We start from the raw sequence: 14,852 nt of genomic DNA, 5'->3' as shown, positions 1-14,852 counted from the left end.
TGCGTCACTTACTCCAAAGGTCCCAAGAGGAGTCTTCCTTACGTCCCTCCAGTTCCTCTTAAACCAGCCACCTCCCCTGCCTTCTCCCTACCTCGCAGGTGTACAAAGTCCTAGACTGCTCACAAAGGTGTGGGCCTCTCCTATAACTGACAGGAAATACATAATAAAAGGAGAAATGCCCTCAGAAGTAGGGTTCCAAGCTAGCAAAAGACACAATGTGATCTGTTTCTCTACTCTCTCCTCTTCTATAACCCCCACCCCACACTGCACTAGAGACACAGTCATGAAGAAAACAGGAGGTCTCTGCCCTCAGAGTTTCTATTCTGATTGGGAGAGTAGCGAATTCATAAGTGAAAGATCATCTCGGGTACATGTGACCAACTCATCTCAGTTTTCCTAGGACTGTCCTGGTTTTCAAACCTAAAGGAATCCTCTCAGTCCCAGGCAAATTGGGATGATGGCCACCCTACTGAAAGAATGGTCAATTCTGTGATTCTGGGACCGTAATTCTCCAGGAGCAGCCACTGTTGCTGGTTTCTTCCATAGATAGTCTAGATATATGATAGAATATGCACAGATGATAGTGTACCATATACACTGTTCTGCAATGATTTTTTCATTTTCCATTGAATGAAAGGCCTTAGAAAGCTTTCTGTATCAGTATGTATAGCACTACCAGCATCGTCTATTTAAAACTGGGGGTGATATTTCACGGTCTATGAGTGACATGATTTATTTAACCAAACTACTTTTAAGACTGTTTTTCCTAATCTTTCACAATTATGAAAAGACTACAACCAATATCCATTATGTGTATATTTCACACATGTTGTGATTATACGTGTAAGATAAGTTCTTTTTTTTTCTATTATTTTTATTTTTTTTTATAAGAAAAAGAATAAAGAAGAGGAAGAAAGAGAAAGAAGAAGAGGGAGAGAGAATGGGGGTATTGCTTTATTGCCCGGACTAGAATGCAGTCTAAATATGGGTATGCCTATAATTATCCTTAATAATGGAGATATAAAAGAAAATGAGGGAAGAGAATAACAAACAAGGAGCCAACGAACATTTCGTTTAAACTTCTAAGTTGATATGATGTGGTACTGATCTATGTATTCCTGTATTGGATGCATATATATTTAGGATCTTTAGCTCTTCTTGTTGTTGCATTGATCCTTTTATCATTATATAATGTCCTTCTTTGCTTCTTTTGATCTTTGTTGCTTAATTTTAACTTCTGCTTTTTATTTATTTATCTTAGCTCTCTGTTTGGTTGGTAAATCCTTCTCCATCTCTTGTTTTAAATCTTTGTGTATCCTTGAATGTGAGATGGGTCTGGATGCAGCATACTGATCGGTTTTAGTTTTTTATTCAAATTGCCTGTCTGTCTTTGGATGGGGGATTTAGTCAATTTAAATTTAGAATCAATAATAATATATGTGAGTTTAATACTGCCAGTTAATACTAGCTGGCTATTTTGCCCATTAGTTGATGTAAATTCTTCATTATATTGATGCTCTTTTTGGTATTTTTTTAGAAAGGCTGATACTGTTTGTTCCTTTCTATGTGTAGTGGTTCTTTCAGAAGCTCTTGTAAAGCAGGCCTGGTGGTGATGAAATCTCTGAGTGCTTGCTTATTCACAAAAAACTTTATTTTTCCTTCATTTGTGAAGCTTAGTTTGGCTGGATGTGAAATTCTGGGTTGAAAGTTCTTTTCTTTAAGGATGTTGAATATTGGTCCCCACTCTCTTCTGGCTTGTAGGGTTTCTGTTGAGAGATCTGCTGTAAGTCTGATAGGCTTCCCTTTGTGGGTAACCTGACCTTTCTCTCTGGCTGCCCTTAGTATTTTCTCCTTCATTTCAACCCTGGTGAATCTGACGATTATGTGCCTTGGAGTTGCTCTTCTTGAGGAATATCTCTGTGGTGTTCTCTGTATTACCTGGAGTTGAATATTACCCTGCCTTACTAGGTTGGGAAAATTTTCCTGAATAATGTCCTGAAGCGTATTTTCCAGCTTGGATTCATTCTCTTCGTCACATTCAGGTACACCTATCAAGCGTAGATTAGGTCTTTTCACATAGTCCCATATTTCTTGGAGACTTTGCTCGTTCCTTTTTATCCTTTTTTCTCTAATCTTGTCCTCTTCTTTTATTTCATTGAGTTGGTCTTCGACCTCTGATATCTTTTCTTCTGCTTGATCAATTCGGCTGTTAAAACTTGTGCATACTTCACGAAGTTCTCGTATTGTGTTTTTCAGCTCCATCAATTCACTTATATTCGTCTCTAAATTGTGTATTCTTTTTAACATTTCGTCAAATCTTTTTTCAAAGTTCTTAGTTTCTTTGGATTGGTTTAAAACAAGTTCTTTTAATTCACAGAAGTTTCTCATTATCCACATTTTGAAGCCTGCTTCTGTAATTGGAACACACCTGTTCTCCATCAGACCTTGTTCCGTTGCTGATGAGGAACTGTGATCCCCTGCTGAGGGAGAGGCGTTCTGATCTTGGGTATTCTCAGCCTTTTTTGGCTGTTTTCTTCCCTTCGTTATAAATTTATCCATCTGTGGTCTTTGTATTTACCGTCCCTGTAATTGGTTTTCTGAGTGGACGTCCGACTTATTGATTCTCAGCGCCGAAATCTGAGCAACCCACTGCACCGACCAAATCAGTGGTGTTAAGATTGATGGTGCCCTTCTGACTCTGCATCAAGAACCGACGCTCCGAGACGCCGGCAAAACTGCCTCACCGGTCACAAGAGTTGCACTGGCGACCCGTGGGGCTCCTCCGCTGGGAATCTCCTGGTGCGTGAGCAACAAGAATTCATGTGAAGGTATGGCGTCCTCTCGTTCTTTGCGCTTTCACTGGGAGCTACAATCCCGAGTTGCTAGTGATCAGCCATCTTGGATCTCTCTCTAAGATAAGTTCTTAAAAGTAAAATTTGTGAAATGACTCAGTGAAAGGTTATGCACATTTGTAATTTTTATAGATATTGCTAAACTACCATGAGAATTTTACAACCTACACCCCTATTAACAGCACATAAGGATGCCTATTTCCCCACATGCTCATGAACACAGTTACCAAATATTCATAACACAGTTATCACATTTTCTGCTCCTTGACAATCTAAGTGAACATGATATCCCACGTATATATAATTTACTTTTAAAAAGTATTCGTGAAATTGAAAATCTTTTTATATAGTTGTGCATCATATATATATTTTTTTCTTTTCTGAGTCTAGGTAGCTCATTTTCTCATATTTCTTTTTTAAAGTAAACTTTTAAAAATAGAGATAGAGTCTCACTATGTTGTCCGGGCTGGTCTTGAATACCTGGGCTCAAGCAATCCTGCCTCAGCCTCCCAAAGTGCTGGGATTAAAGGCATGAGCCACCATGTCTGGCCATTTTGCCATATTTCTATTGAGTTGTTGGTCTTTAGCTTGTTGACTTCTAGCAGCTCTTTGTATAATAGGGAAAGGAACTTTTGGATGTGATAAACATTGCAAATATTTCCCCTAGCGCTTTTTTGCGTTGTGAATTCATAATATCCTACATGGATTCTTTTGTATCCATCCTTTTGGCTGTTCGGTTTGGTTGTCATACAAAATTTGTTGTTTTCTGTTTATTACATTTCACTCAGGCACCTTGTTAAGTTCTCTTATTATAGATAATAATTGTTCATCCCTAGCACTTTATCTTTGCCAAATTAATCTTCCTAACACACAGCCCTGATGATATTACTTGTCTGCTCGGGCCCTATCACTGATTCTGCAGAACCTAACAAATTGGCTTTTAAGGTATTCTAGCATTTGTTCTCAAACATAATCTGCCTTCCAGAATATGTAACTTATGCTCTGACCAAGTTAGACATTTTTTCACACCCAGAACTCATACTTCCCTACTCCCAAAACAATGTCGATGCCATCCCCTCGGTAATTCCCTTTCCCTGCTATATCTGCTCTTAGAATCTTACTTGTCCTTTAGAAGCCAGCCCATATGTCACCACTGCTTCTCCGAAGTCTTCCCTGATTTCTTCTGTCAGAAGGGTTCTCTCTCGCCTTTGAACTCACACAGTACTCTGGCTCTCTTTTAGGACACTAACTACATTCTGTCTTATGCTGGAGTTATTTTTGGTCTGTGTCTCATTTCTCCTAATAAACAGTGAGCTCATTCATTCAGCCATTTTTAATGATACTATATACCAGGCATTGTTCCACATAGCTAGGAAGAAAGACAACTTCAAGCTGTGTGTCTTACCAACTTTCATCAAGTACAGTGCCATGGATAGTAGGTAATCAATGAATATTTGTAAATGGGTAAATAAATAGACGGCTGGATAAATAGATGAAAGGGTGACTACAGTATGTGTGGGATGAGAGGTGGGCTATTTGGCTTTGCTTTGATCATAGTGGTGGCAGAGGGTATAGTGGGATAAGGTAGCTTCTTTGACATTTGTGAGGCTCATGGAATTCTTATGTCACCCAGGGTTGCCAATCCATCATCACCTTGGGGTGTGATTAGAGGGAGGGAACGTGGAGAGCAAGCACAACTGCCCAGTCGACCATCCAGAGACATGTCTATTAAAAGAAATGTAGGCAGGGCACAGTGGCTCTCAACTGTAATCCATCCCAGCACTTTGAGAGGCTAAGGTGGATGGGTCACTTTAGCCCAAGTTTGAGACCAGCTTGGGCAATATAATGAGATCCCATCTCTATAAAAAATTTAAAAATTATCTGGGTGTGGTGGCATGTGCCTGTACTCCCAGGTACTCGGGAGTCTGAGGTGGGAGGATCCCCTGACCCTAATGGGTCACCACTGTACCCTCACCAGGGTACCACTGTACCCTCACCAAGGAGACAGAGTGAGACCTTGTCTTTAAAAAAAAACAAAAAGAATGTTTAATTGCACCACAGTGCTCTCCCAATATGTCTGTTGAGGACCCTTTCCATTCTTTATATCTGGACTTGTTTTAGGCCTCTTTAGTTGACGTAGGGCTGTGGTTATTTCGTTTATTCCTCTAGATCCTTGGATTTAGACACTCTTTTGAAAGAACTTTGAATAGGCAGCCCCAGGCAAGAGCCAGAGAAAAGCTGTTCTTATAGAGTCTCCATCTACCAAGAGAGAGCCCAGAGAAAAGCTGTTCTTTAGATTCTCCATCTACCAAGGATAAACGTCTTCCAATTCTGCTGCAAAATGTCAGTGTCTGGAGAATCAGCCAGGAGGGAAAGAGTTAAGTGAGGACTGCTTTGGGGCCTGGGTCTGGAGCCTGCATTCCTTTCTCCCAGAGATCTGCCAGCCTATGGGGCCAGAGGCTAAATTTAGAGGGTGGCTAAGGTTTCCTGTTAACAGCTGTCCTGCTCCTAGGAGAAGAAGCCCCGAAGAGAGGAGGTGGTTGGTTCCTGTCTCACTGGCCGGAGCTTCGGTCATTTCATCTGGGTCTCTCAGCCCTTGGTGTGGAACGTCCAGGCAGGGTAGAGGTGAGTGTGCTTCTCCACTCAGTCCTGGTGTGGCCGGGACTTAAGATCCAAGGAGCAGCAGCTTTGCCCTGAGTGTCAGGGCCCAGCCATGATGTCTGGGACCAGCTGCTGGGAGATTTCATGTCCCTTAATAGGCTCCAGGATGACGCCTGAGCCAAAGGCCCTGCCTCCTGTGGCCTTGGTTATAGCCACTGAAGGCCAGCTGCACCTTCCCCAGCAGAGACAAAGGAGTGCACACGGGCGTAGGTGAGGGGGGTGTGTGTGCACACCCTGTCATTTCAACTGAAAGACCTTGCTGGTCCAGGAAAGCCGTTGTTCTTCAACTTCTTGAGCTGAGTTTAGGTAACCTGCTGGCTCCTCTGCCTGCTCCCTTGCTGGCATCTGTGGAAAGAGCCACGCTGGCACTTAAATATCGTCACTTTAAGGTGGGCTCTTAATATGGCAGGGTGCACTCCTTGGTGTTCCGGTAACAGTGGCTGGGCCAGGTATGACTGGGTTTTCCTTGCCAGTCCTTTGCCCACCAGGACCTTCCTACTCCTAGTTCTACTGAGGTGACATCACTGATGCCCCTCCTCCCCCCATAAAACCTCTGGAACCTAATTCCCTAACTGCCTTTTTCTTGCCAGACTTTCAGAGGTTGGCAAGTTGTCATGGCGACGAGTGAGGACCCAGAGGAGGAGCAAGTAGTCCCAAATGAGGATGATGAAGCCACCGTGAGGGCAGTGCAGGCCCACTACCTCCGGAGCCCGTCCCCTAGCCAGTAAGTGACCACTCATCTCCCACCCTTACAGCCATGGCTGGGAGGGATTGGGAGCAGGATGGGCCATTGGCTCCAGGGAGCCTACAGCCATCACCTCGGTTCACTCATTCAACAGATATTATTGAGTACTTGTATGTGTCCTACTTTCTGGAGGTGGTAAGTATGCAAATAGACTGATTGCAATGTGGCAGTTATGTGCTAAGTATTAATATGACCAAGATCTAGTATGTGGTGGACTAGACACTAGGGAAGGGAACAACTGGACTTGGAAGGTCATAGGCGGCTTGCTGGAGGAGATGATGCTGGACCCGAATCTCAGAGGATGAATAGGAACTTGGCAGTGCTTGATTCACTAGGATAGGGGCTGGATATGCGGATGACAGGCCTTAGACTATAAGAGAAGGGGTCGGGGAGGAGAAGCCCATGCAAGCATTCCCTAGCACTAAAATAATTTTATATCCATAATCAAACTGTGTCGTTTACACTGGGAGATGTGTATGCTTGGGGCAAGTCACAAGATGGCAAGGGGCATAATGCATCTTCCTGGAAAGTCCTTTTTTTTGGTTTTGTTTTGTGTTTTTTTTGAAAGGAGTCTCACTCTGTCACCTAGGCTGGAGTGCAATGGTGCTGTCTCGGCTCACTGCAACCTCCACCTCCCAGGTTCAAGCAATTCTCCTGCTTCAGCCTCCTAAGTAGCTGGGATTACAGGCGCATACCACCACATCTGGCTAATTTTTGTATTTATAAGGAGACGAGGTTTCACCATGTTGGTCAGGCTGGTCTCGAACTCTTGACCTTGTGATCCACCCACCTCGGCCTCCCAAAGTTCTAGGATTACAGGCGTGAGCCACCGAGCCCGGCCTGAAAGTCCTCTTTTTACCACAAGTAATTGGAAACATTCTTTTACATTAAAATCATTGAGGTTATTTTCTCATGTAGAATTAAAAAAAAATGTGTGTGTAACATTTTAAGACAAACCATGAAATGGTGAAGAAATGTCATGCTTAATTCCTTGCTAAAACGGTACTGTGTGTGCCTGTCCATTTTCTTCTGCCATAAATGATAGCAGGAGACCTGGCTTCTAATCTCTGTCACCAAATTGATGTGAAGAATAACTTAAATGATTGACCCTTTAGTTGGAAGGCCCAACGAAAATATCTGAAATTAACTTCCCTGCTAAGAATTTATAATTCTGCTTGACTTTACTTTTCTTCCATTCTCTTGGGGTCTTGCTGGCTCCTGCTTTCTGAGGTTCAAAAGGCTTCCCCAGTGGAGTAAGATGGGAACAACGGCAGATGCTTGGCACTCATGGGCCAGGGCACTTCACCCAAATGGAGTGTAGACACGTCTTCAAAATGCAGCATTACGTTGGGAGGCCGAGGTGGGCGGATCACGAGCTCAGAAGATCGAGACCAGCCTGGCCAACATGATGAAACCCCATCTCTACTAAAAATACAAAAATTAGCTAGGCGTGGTGGCAGGTGCCTGTAATCCCAGCCACTCGGGAGGCTGAGGCAGGAGAATCGCTTGAACCTGGGAGGTAGAGGTTGCAATGGAGCAACCTTGCAGGTGGAGCCACTGCAATCCAGCCTGGTGACAAAGCCAGACTCCGTCTCAAAAAAAAAAAAAAAAAAAAAAAAAAAAAAAAGAAAAGGAAAGAAAATTCAACATTATGGTCCCACTTAGGAAAACTCTCAGGATTGAGAGATTTAAAATATGTTCCTCCTCTCTTGTACACCCCTGAATAAGATAGAGGTTGCTATCTTTGGTCTTTAGTTTTAGATATTCTGGTGAGTATGTAGTAGTATTGAATAAGATAGAGGTACACCCCTGAATAAGATGTGGTTGGGATAGGTGACAGTTTTGTATATTGCTAAGGGTAATGTTAGCTATTATACCTAAAGGATACTTCTTTCTTGCTCAAATAAGTTCCAAAACAGGTACCTGAGCAGTGATTCAGGAACTAAGACTCATTCTATCTTGTGGGTTTACTGCTTTAAAGCATGGCTTCTAAAGTCACTATGCTATCAGTATCAAGATAAAATGGAGACGAGCATGGAGAATTTCCCAGGAAGTTTTATGGTCCAGACGTGAAAGTGACCACTTCATTTTCACTCATATTCCATTGCCTGGAACTCAGCAAGGTCATGCTTAATTAATGAAGATGTGAAGCAATCAAAACTCCCATTCATTGCTGGTGCGAGTGTAAATTAGTACAACCATTTGGAACTATTTTACAGTATCTACTAAAGCTAAACATACTGTTGTCTTCTGACCCAGCAGGCTCATGTTTCATAAATACTTAACAGAAACAAGTATATATATATACTAGAAGATAAATATTATAATGCTTAGCAACTAACAATCATTAAGAATATAGAATGTATAAACAACCTGGTGAACTGTCCAATTTGCAGTAGGCTAGATAAAGTCTGGCATATATATTTATTTTTAAAGCTCCCTCTCTTGGTCTGTTTTCTGTTGCTGTAACAGAATACCTGAGACTGGGTAATGTACAAAGAATAGAGGTTTATCTGGCTCATATTTCTGGAGGCTGGAAAGTCCAAGATTAAGTGGCCACATTTGGCAAGGGCCTCACGCTAGCTCATAACATGGCAGATGGCATCACATGGCATGAGTGCATGTGAGAAAGGAGAGCATGCATGTGCAAAAGAGACCAAATGCAAGAGGCAGCCTCACTTTATAACAACCCCCTCATGGTATTTAATCCAGTCCCCCAAGAGCCAGAACTCACTCCCTTGAGAAAAGCATTCATCTCTCTTAACAACCTAATCACCTCTTAAAGGCACTGCCTTCCAGTACTACCGCGCTGGAGACCAAGCCTCAATATGCATTTTGGTAAGGACAAACCACAGCATTGCCTTAGGGAGTATGTATTTCATTAACTGCCTATCATTTTGGTATGATTGAGCTTCTCAGATTGTTGATTGAGGAAGGCAAATAATAAATATGACACAAAGGGGCAGGGATGAGAGGAGTCACTGAAAAGAGAAATAGGAAGCAGGGAAGACTAACTCTGCTGGTTTCACATTTTTATATCACCTTAGCCTACCCCAAGACAAAAGCATTGAAGCAAAGGCATTCAACCTTTAGCCCTTCCAGCAGCCATTCTCCCTTCCTAGGCAAAAACCGGCTTAGCCTGAAAGACCCACTTTCCTGTGGAATAGGCTGAACTTCCTTAAAGCATGGCCCCATATCCAGAGCAAATGTTCTCTGGATTTGCAGTGACTGCTGCTGAATCCTATTGGTTTTGATACCCTTCTCAGTTTGTGTATACTACTCAGCAGTTGATTTCTAGAAACTTAACCCAAATCGTGTAGCCCTTTCCAGAAATTTTCAAGGAAGGCAAACGTGGTGACACCTCATAGGCTGTCTCTTCCCACAATGTCATCATAAAATAAGAAGTCTAAACGATTACGATTGCACAGGCTTGGGAGCTATCATCTAATCAATCCCACTTTATTACCCAGAACCATGCCTAAACCAGTTCAGATGATTGAGTCTGCAGCACTTTTTAAAAATGAAAAGACAACCCTCAGACTTGGAGAAAATACCTGCAAATTATATATCTAATAAGGAACTTGTATCTGGAATATATATTTTTAAAACTACCATGACCTACTCATAAGGAAACAACTTAGTTAAAAAGACAAATGATTTGAATACATATTCACCAAAAAAGATTTGTGGATGGCAAATAAGCATATGAAAAGATACTCAAAATCCTTAATTATTAGGGAAACACAAATTAAAATCAGAGAGTTCCATTACATACCTATTAGAGTATCTGAAATTAAAAGGACTGACCATACCAAATGTTGGTGGAAAATGTGGAGTACTTGAGATAATCTTATACTACGGGAGGGAATGTAAAATAGTCCAACCATTTTATAGTTTTTCAGTTTCTTATAAAGTTAAACAAACACACCTATATCTACATGATCCAGTCATTCTACTCCTAGGTATTTACTCTAGAGAAATGAAAGCCTATGTCTCCCAGGCACGGTGGCTCCTGCCTGTAATCCCAAAACTTTGGGAGGCTGAGGCAGGTACATCACCTGAGGTCAGGAGTTCAAGACCAGCCTGGCCAACATAGCAAAACCCTGTCTCAATCAAAAATACAAAAATTAGCTGGGTGTGATGGTGGGCGCCTGTAAGCCCAGCTACTTAGGCTGAGGCAAAATAATCGCTTGAACCAGAGAGGTGGAGGTTGCAGTGAACCGAGATCACACCACTGCACTTCAGCCTGGGCAACAGAGTAATTGTCTCAAAAAAAAAAAAAAAAAAAAAAAAGAAGAAGAAGAAGAAGAAAGCCTATGTCTATGCAAAGAATTATACATGAATGTTTATAGCAGGTTTATTTGTAATAGCCAAAAAACTAAAAACAACCTAGACGTCCATTGACAAATGAATGGATAAACATATTGTGTTACATTTATACATAGAAATAACTATACAGCAATGAAAATAAATGAGCTATTGATTCATACAACATGGATGAATCTCAAAATAATCACACTGCTTGAAAGTCAGACAAAAAAGGGTACATACTATATCATTTTGTTTAGATAAAATTCTAGAATCTCTATAGTGGCAGAAAGCAGTTCAATGGTTGCCTGGGGGGCATAGGGCAGGGAGGGGTGAGAGGGAGGGCTTAAAAAAAAGGGGCACAAGGGGCCAGGCGTGTTGGCTCAAGCCTGTAATCCCAGCACTTTGGGAGGCCGAGGCGGGTGGATCTTGAGGTCGAGAGATCGAGACCATCCTTGTCAACATGGTGAAACCCCGTCTCTACTAAAAATACAAAAAACTAGCTGGGCATGGTGGCGCGTGCCTGTAATCCCAGCAACTTAGGAGGCTGAGGCAGGAGAATTGCCTGAACCCAGGAGGCGGAGGTTGCGGTGAGCCGAGATCGCGCCATTGCACTCCAGCCTGGGTAACAAGAGCAAAACCGCGTCTCAAAAAAAAAAAAAAAAGGGGGGGGGGGCACAAGGGATGATGTGACCTTGATGGCAGTGATGGCTTCATAGATGTATACATGTCAAACCTTACCAATTTGTATATTTTAAATTTGTGCAGTTTGTACATCAATAATAAAGTACGTTTTAAAAAACATAAACAATAAATAAAACCCTGTTTTAGGAGGGAGCATGGCACTGCGGAAAGAAATTAAGTGGTGTAGTTGAGACCAAAATTGAGGTCAGATCTGCCCTCCTAGTTATAAACCCTCGAAAGCTTGATGAAATTACTTAATCACAGCAATTTGAATACCAGTTTTACCCGGTAGTAGAAAATAAATAATATGTACAAAGGTATATTAGGGAGTTGACAAATGATGGTTCTCTTCCCTTTTTCAGGGAAAGATATCTGACAAAATTTTTTCAGTAACTCATCATGTCAAAAATTTTTTATTTAGCCAGAGTCACACACACTGGTTCAGACATCATGCTTCTCTAATTCTGCCATAAGCAAATCCTGTATTCTAAGAAGCAGAGATACTTCCTGATATTTGTTCCTGTCCTGAACAGTCCTCCTTGCACCTGATAAGTGCCTGAAATTCCATCCTTCTGGTTTTATGACTTCAGGTAAAGGTTTGGGTCTTTAAACAACATTTTAAGTCTTTAAGTTAAACTATGCACCGAGTCAGCAAATATCTCACCACTGGACTCTTAGTTCTTGTACTGGTTTCCTAGGGCTGCCACAGCAAATTATTGCAAACTAGGCAGCTTAAACACAGCAGAAATTTATTCTCTCACATTTTGGAACCCAGAGGTCTGAAATCAAGGTAGTGACAGAGCCACACAGCCTCCGAAGACTTTACGAAACACTCTTTCCTTGTCTCTCCTCGTTTCTGTTGGCTGTGGGCATTTCTTGCATTGCGGCAGCATAATTCCAATCTCTGCCCCTCCTTCAAAAGGCCTTCTGGTCTGTCTTCTCTTGTAAGGACACTTGTCATTGGCTTTAAGAGTCCATCCTAATTTAGGGTGATCTCATCTCAAAAGCTTTAACTTATTACTCCTGCAATAATCCTTTTTCCAAAAAAGATTACATTCCCAGATTTTGGAAGACATACCATTTTGGAGGGCCACGACTCAACTCACAACAGCCCTAGATCCAGACCCTAGCAGACATAACTGTACGCTTTCCTGTTTAACTAGAACAGAGCCTTGCAAAGCTTCACCCAATGCTCCAAACAAATAGCCACTAGCAGCCAGTCAAAATTGGCAGGGATGTAGCCTGCTTGCTGTCCTGGCAGTGAGTCCCAACATTTCAAGTCTGATCTGTAAATCTCATCCTAGGGTGAATTAAGAACCTGAGAAAGAGGTGTAGACAATGGATAGGGGTGTCAAATCTTCATTTTTGCCTGAGTTAGGCACTAACTTCAAACACCTCAATTTCAAACCTAGCCACTAAGAGTCACTCTCTGGAAGAAAATGTGCTGTTGGAGATTCATCCATCCTCCAGCGAGGCAATTTCTCTAGGTGATTCATGAGTTGATACTAAAATTTAAAAACCCCTGTCAGTGGGGCAACTTGGTGGGAGCTTCTTCCTTACCTGTGGTCTGTCTCCACTGGACCTTCCCAGTTACCTAAATAAATACAACCTAAGAAATAAGTGTGCTCGTAATGCAAACCAACCTCTACGCCATCTCCTTCTTCTTAGCTGTTATCATCAGTTTTCTCTTCCCTTCCAACTAAAGGAGCAAAAACATTTTTTTTTTTTTTTTTTTTTTTTTTTTTTGAGACGGAGTTTCGCTCTTCCTACCCAGGCTGGAGTGCAGTGGCGCGATCTCGGCTCACCACAACCTCCGCCTCCTGAGTTCAGGCAATTCTCCTGCCTCAGCCTCCTGAGTAGCTGGGATTACAGGCACGCACCACCATGCCCAGCTAATTTTTTGTATTTTTAGTAGAGACGGGGTTTCACCATGTTGACCGGGATAGTCTCGATCTCTTGACCTCGCGATCCACCCGCCTCGGCCTCCCAAAGTACTGGGATTACAAGCTTGAGCCACCGCGCCCGGCCAAAAATATTTTTTATCATTCTCTTTTTCCCTATTTCAAGAATGCTTTTCTGCTTTCCTTTATATCTTTCCAAGTCAAAATCTGTTTCTTGTTGGCTTTTAGACCTGAACTTTTCAAGACTTTGCAATTGTTTAAAACTGCTTGGTAAGGCTTGATCAGGCTTCCTCTCACGGTGGCACTGTTTCCCTTGACCTTCAGCTGAACTTCCTTAACTGTGCTCTCCTTTCCCTTCCTGTGGCGAGCAAGCATCTGTATTCCAGCGGTGGTGGATGGGTAGGAGACAGGGACGTGAAGTTTAATTTCACTGTGTTTTTATCACGTTTCCTTGGGAAATGGCTCCTTCTGTCCACCGTTTCTCCTTTACATTTCTTTTCCAGTGAAAATTTCTCCGCCTCGGCTCTTTCACTAAGCCTGCTGGAAGCAGCTTGCTAAAAATCGATTTTCTTTAGTTTACTGACTTCTCTTCTTCCATAGAGTCTGAATTTTGCCTGTGTGTGGTCATTTTCTTTGAAGTGGCTGAACACTTAAGAGAGCGCTCAGAAACCTTGTCCCTTTTTTGCAAAAGCCAAATCAAGAAAGACACCTCTTCCTGGAGCTCTACCTCTGTTTTACTTCCAAGGGACTCCTTGATAGGAAGTGATCAGCTGTAGGGAAGTCTGGGCTGAAGGACCCCAATTCAACTCCATTCCATGTCTGGACAGCAGGCAACTGGTTTAAAGCAATGGGTTTTAAACTTTGCTGATGGCAATTTGCAGTGTGACAATGCCATTTACATCTCAACTCAGAGATATATACGTGTATATATAAATTTTAAAAAGTTCACAAAACTGCACTTACCCTTACAATGGGTGGCACTATTCCCTTTCTTTCCCACCCCTCCCTTCCTCCCTTTCTTCCTCTTCCTTCCTTCCTTCCTTCCATTCTCTTTCTTTCTTCTTCGTTTTTTTCTTTCTGTCCCGGATGCTGAGCACAACCCATTGAATTGATGTTATTATACATGGATTGGTCAGTCTGCAATTTTGGAAAATGCAGGTCTGAAGCAAGCTGCACAGCTCTCCTGCTCTTGGTTAGGAAGTCCATCCAACTCCCCTTTATTGTTCCTCTTTCAGTTGAGCCTCAAGGCTCTTTAGCAGCTGCTTCCTGATCCTATGATGAGGTATGTATCGATCCTAGACTCTCTTTTTTCCCCGCCTGTCTTTCTTGAACAGCCAGCCCTCCCTGCTTGCTAATCAGGGTGTGAGTGTCATCTCACTCCATCTCAGGTAAGCCGGCTGGGACACAGACGTCGTCATAAATCAAAACCTCTAGAGCCGCCATCTCACTGACCTTGCAAATAGAAACAAGGCCAGTTGTTCAGGGCTCTCCCTCCTTCCTCTTTTCTATTCTGCAATCCTTCTCTGTGGAAAACAAGCATCCATTTTAGGTCTCGCCCCCACGCCTTTCTTTATTAGACTTAATAAACCGTGTCTGTGGCAAACAGTTTTAGGACTATTAGGTTTACATCTCCCCTCATGGCGGCTGACTCGTGAAAGCATTTGTAATCTACATCCTACATTCCACACTGGGTAATACTGA

General features: G+C 42.4%; 1 protein-coding gene across 2 annotated transcripts in view; it reads left to right on the top strand.

Annotated features, from left to right (window-relative positions):
* The first annotated feature begins 5,331 nt into the window (after window positions 1-5,331).
* STYXL2 (serine/threonine/tyrosine interacting like 2) overlaps window positions 5,332-14,852 on the top strand; it is a 33,939-nt gene continuing 24,418 nt past the window's right edge. Inside the window, exons 1-2 of one of the 2 annotated variants that reach the window (XM_010338686.3) lie at window positions 5,332-5,477; window positions 6,104-6,237. In XM_010338686.3, coding sequence (XP_010336988.2) covers window positions 6,128-6,237 — 110 coding nt within the window. In that variant the 5' untranslated portion in view covers window positions 5,332-5,477; window positions 6,104-6,127. Of the gene's footprint in view, window positions 5,478-5,591; window positions 5,963-6,103; window positions 6,238-14,852 lie in introns of those variants that run through there. The other variant, XM_010338688.3, reaches the window with a different exon arrangement.

The sequence above is a fragment of the Saimiri boliviensis genome, chromosome 19 (assembly GCF_048565385.1).
Source record: "Saimiri boliviensis isolate mSaiBol1 chromosome 19, mSaiBol1.pri, whole genome shotgun sequence".
Lineage (NCBI taxonomy): Eukaryota > Metazoa > Chordata > Mammalia > Primates > Cebidae > Saimiri > Saimiri boliviensis.
This window is presented reverse-complemented; position numbering and strand designations above follow the sequence as displayed.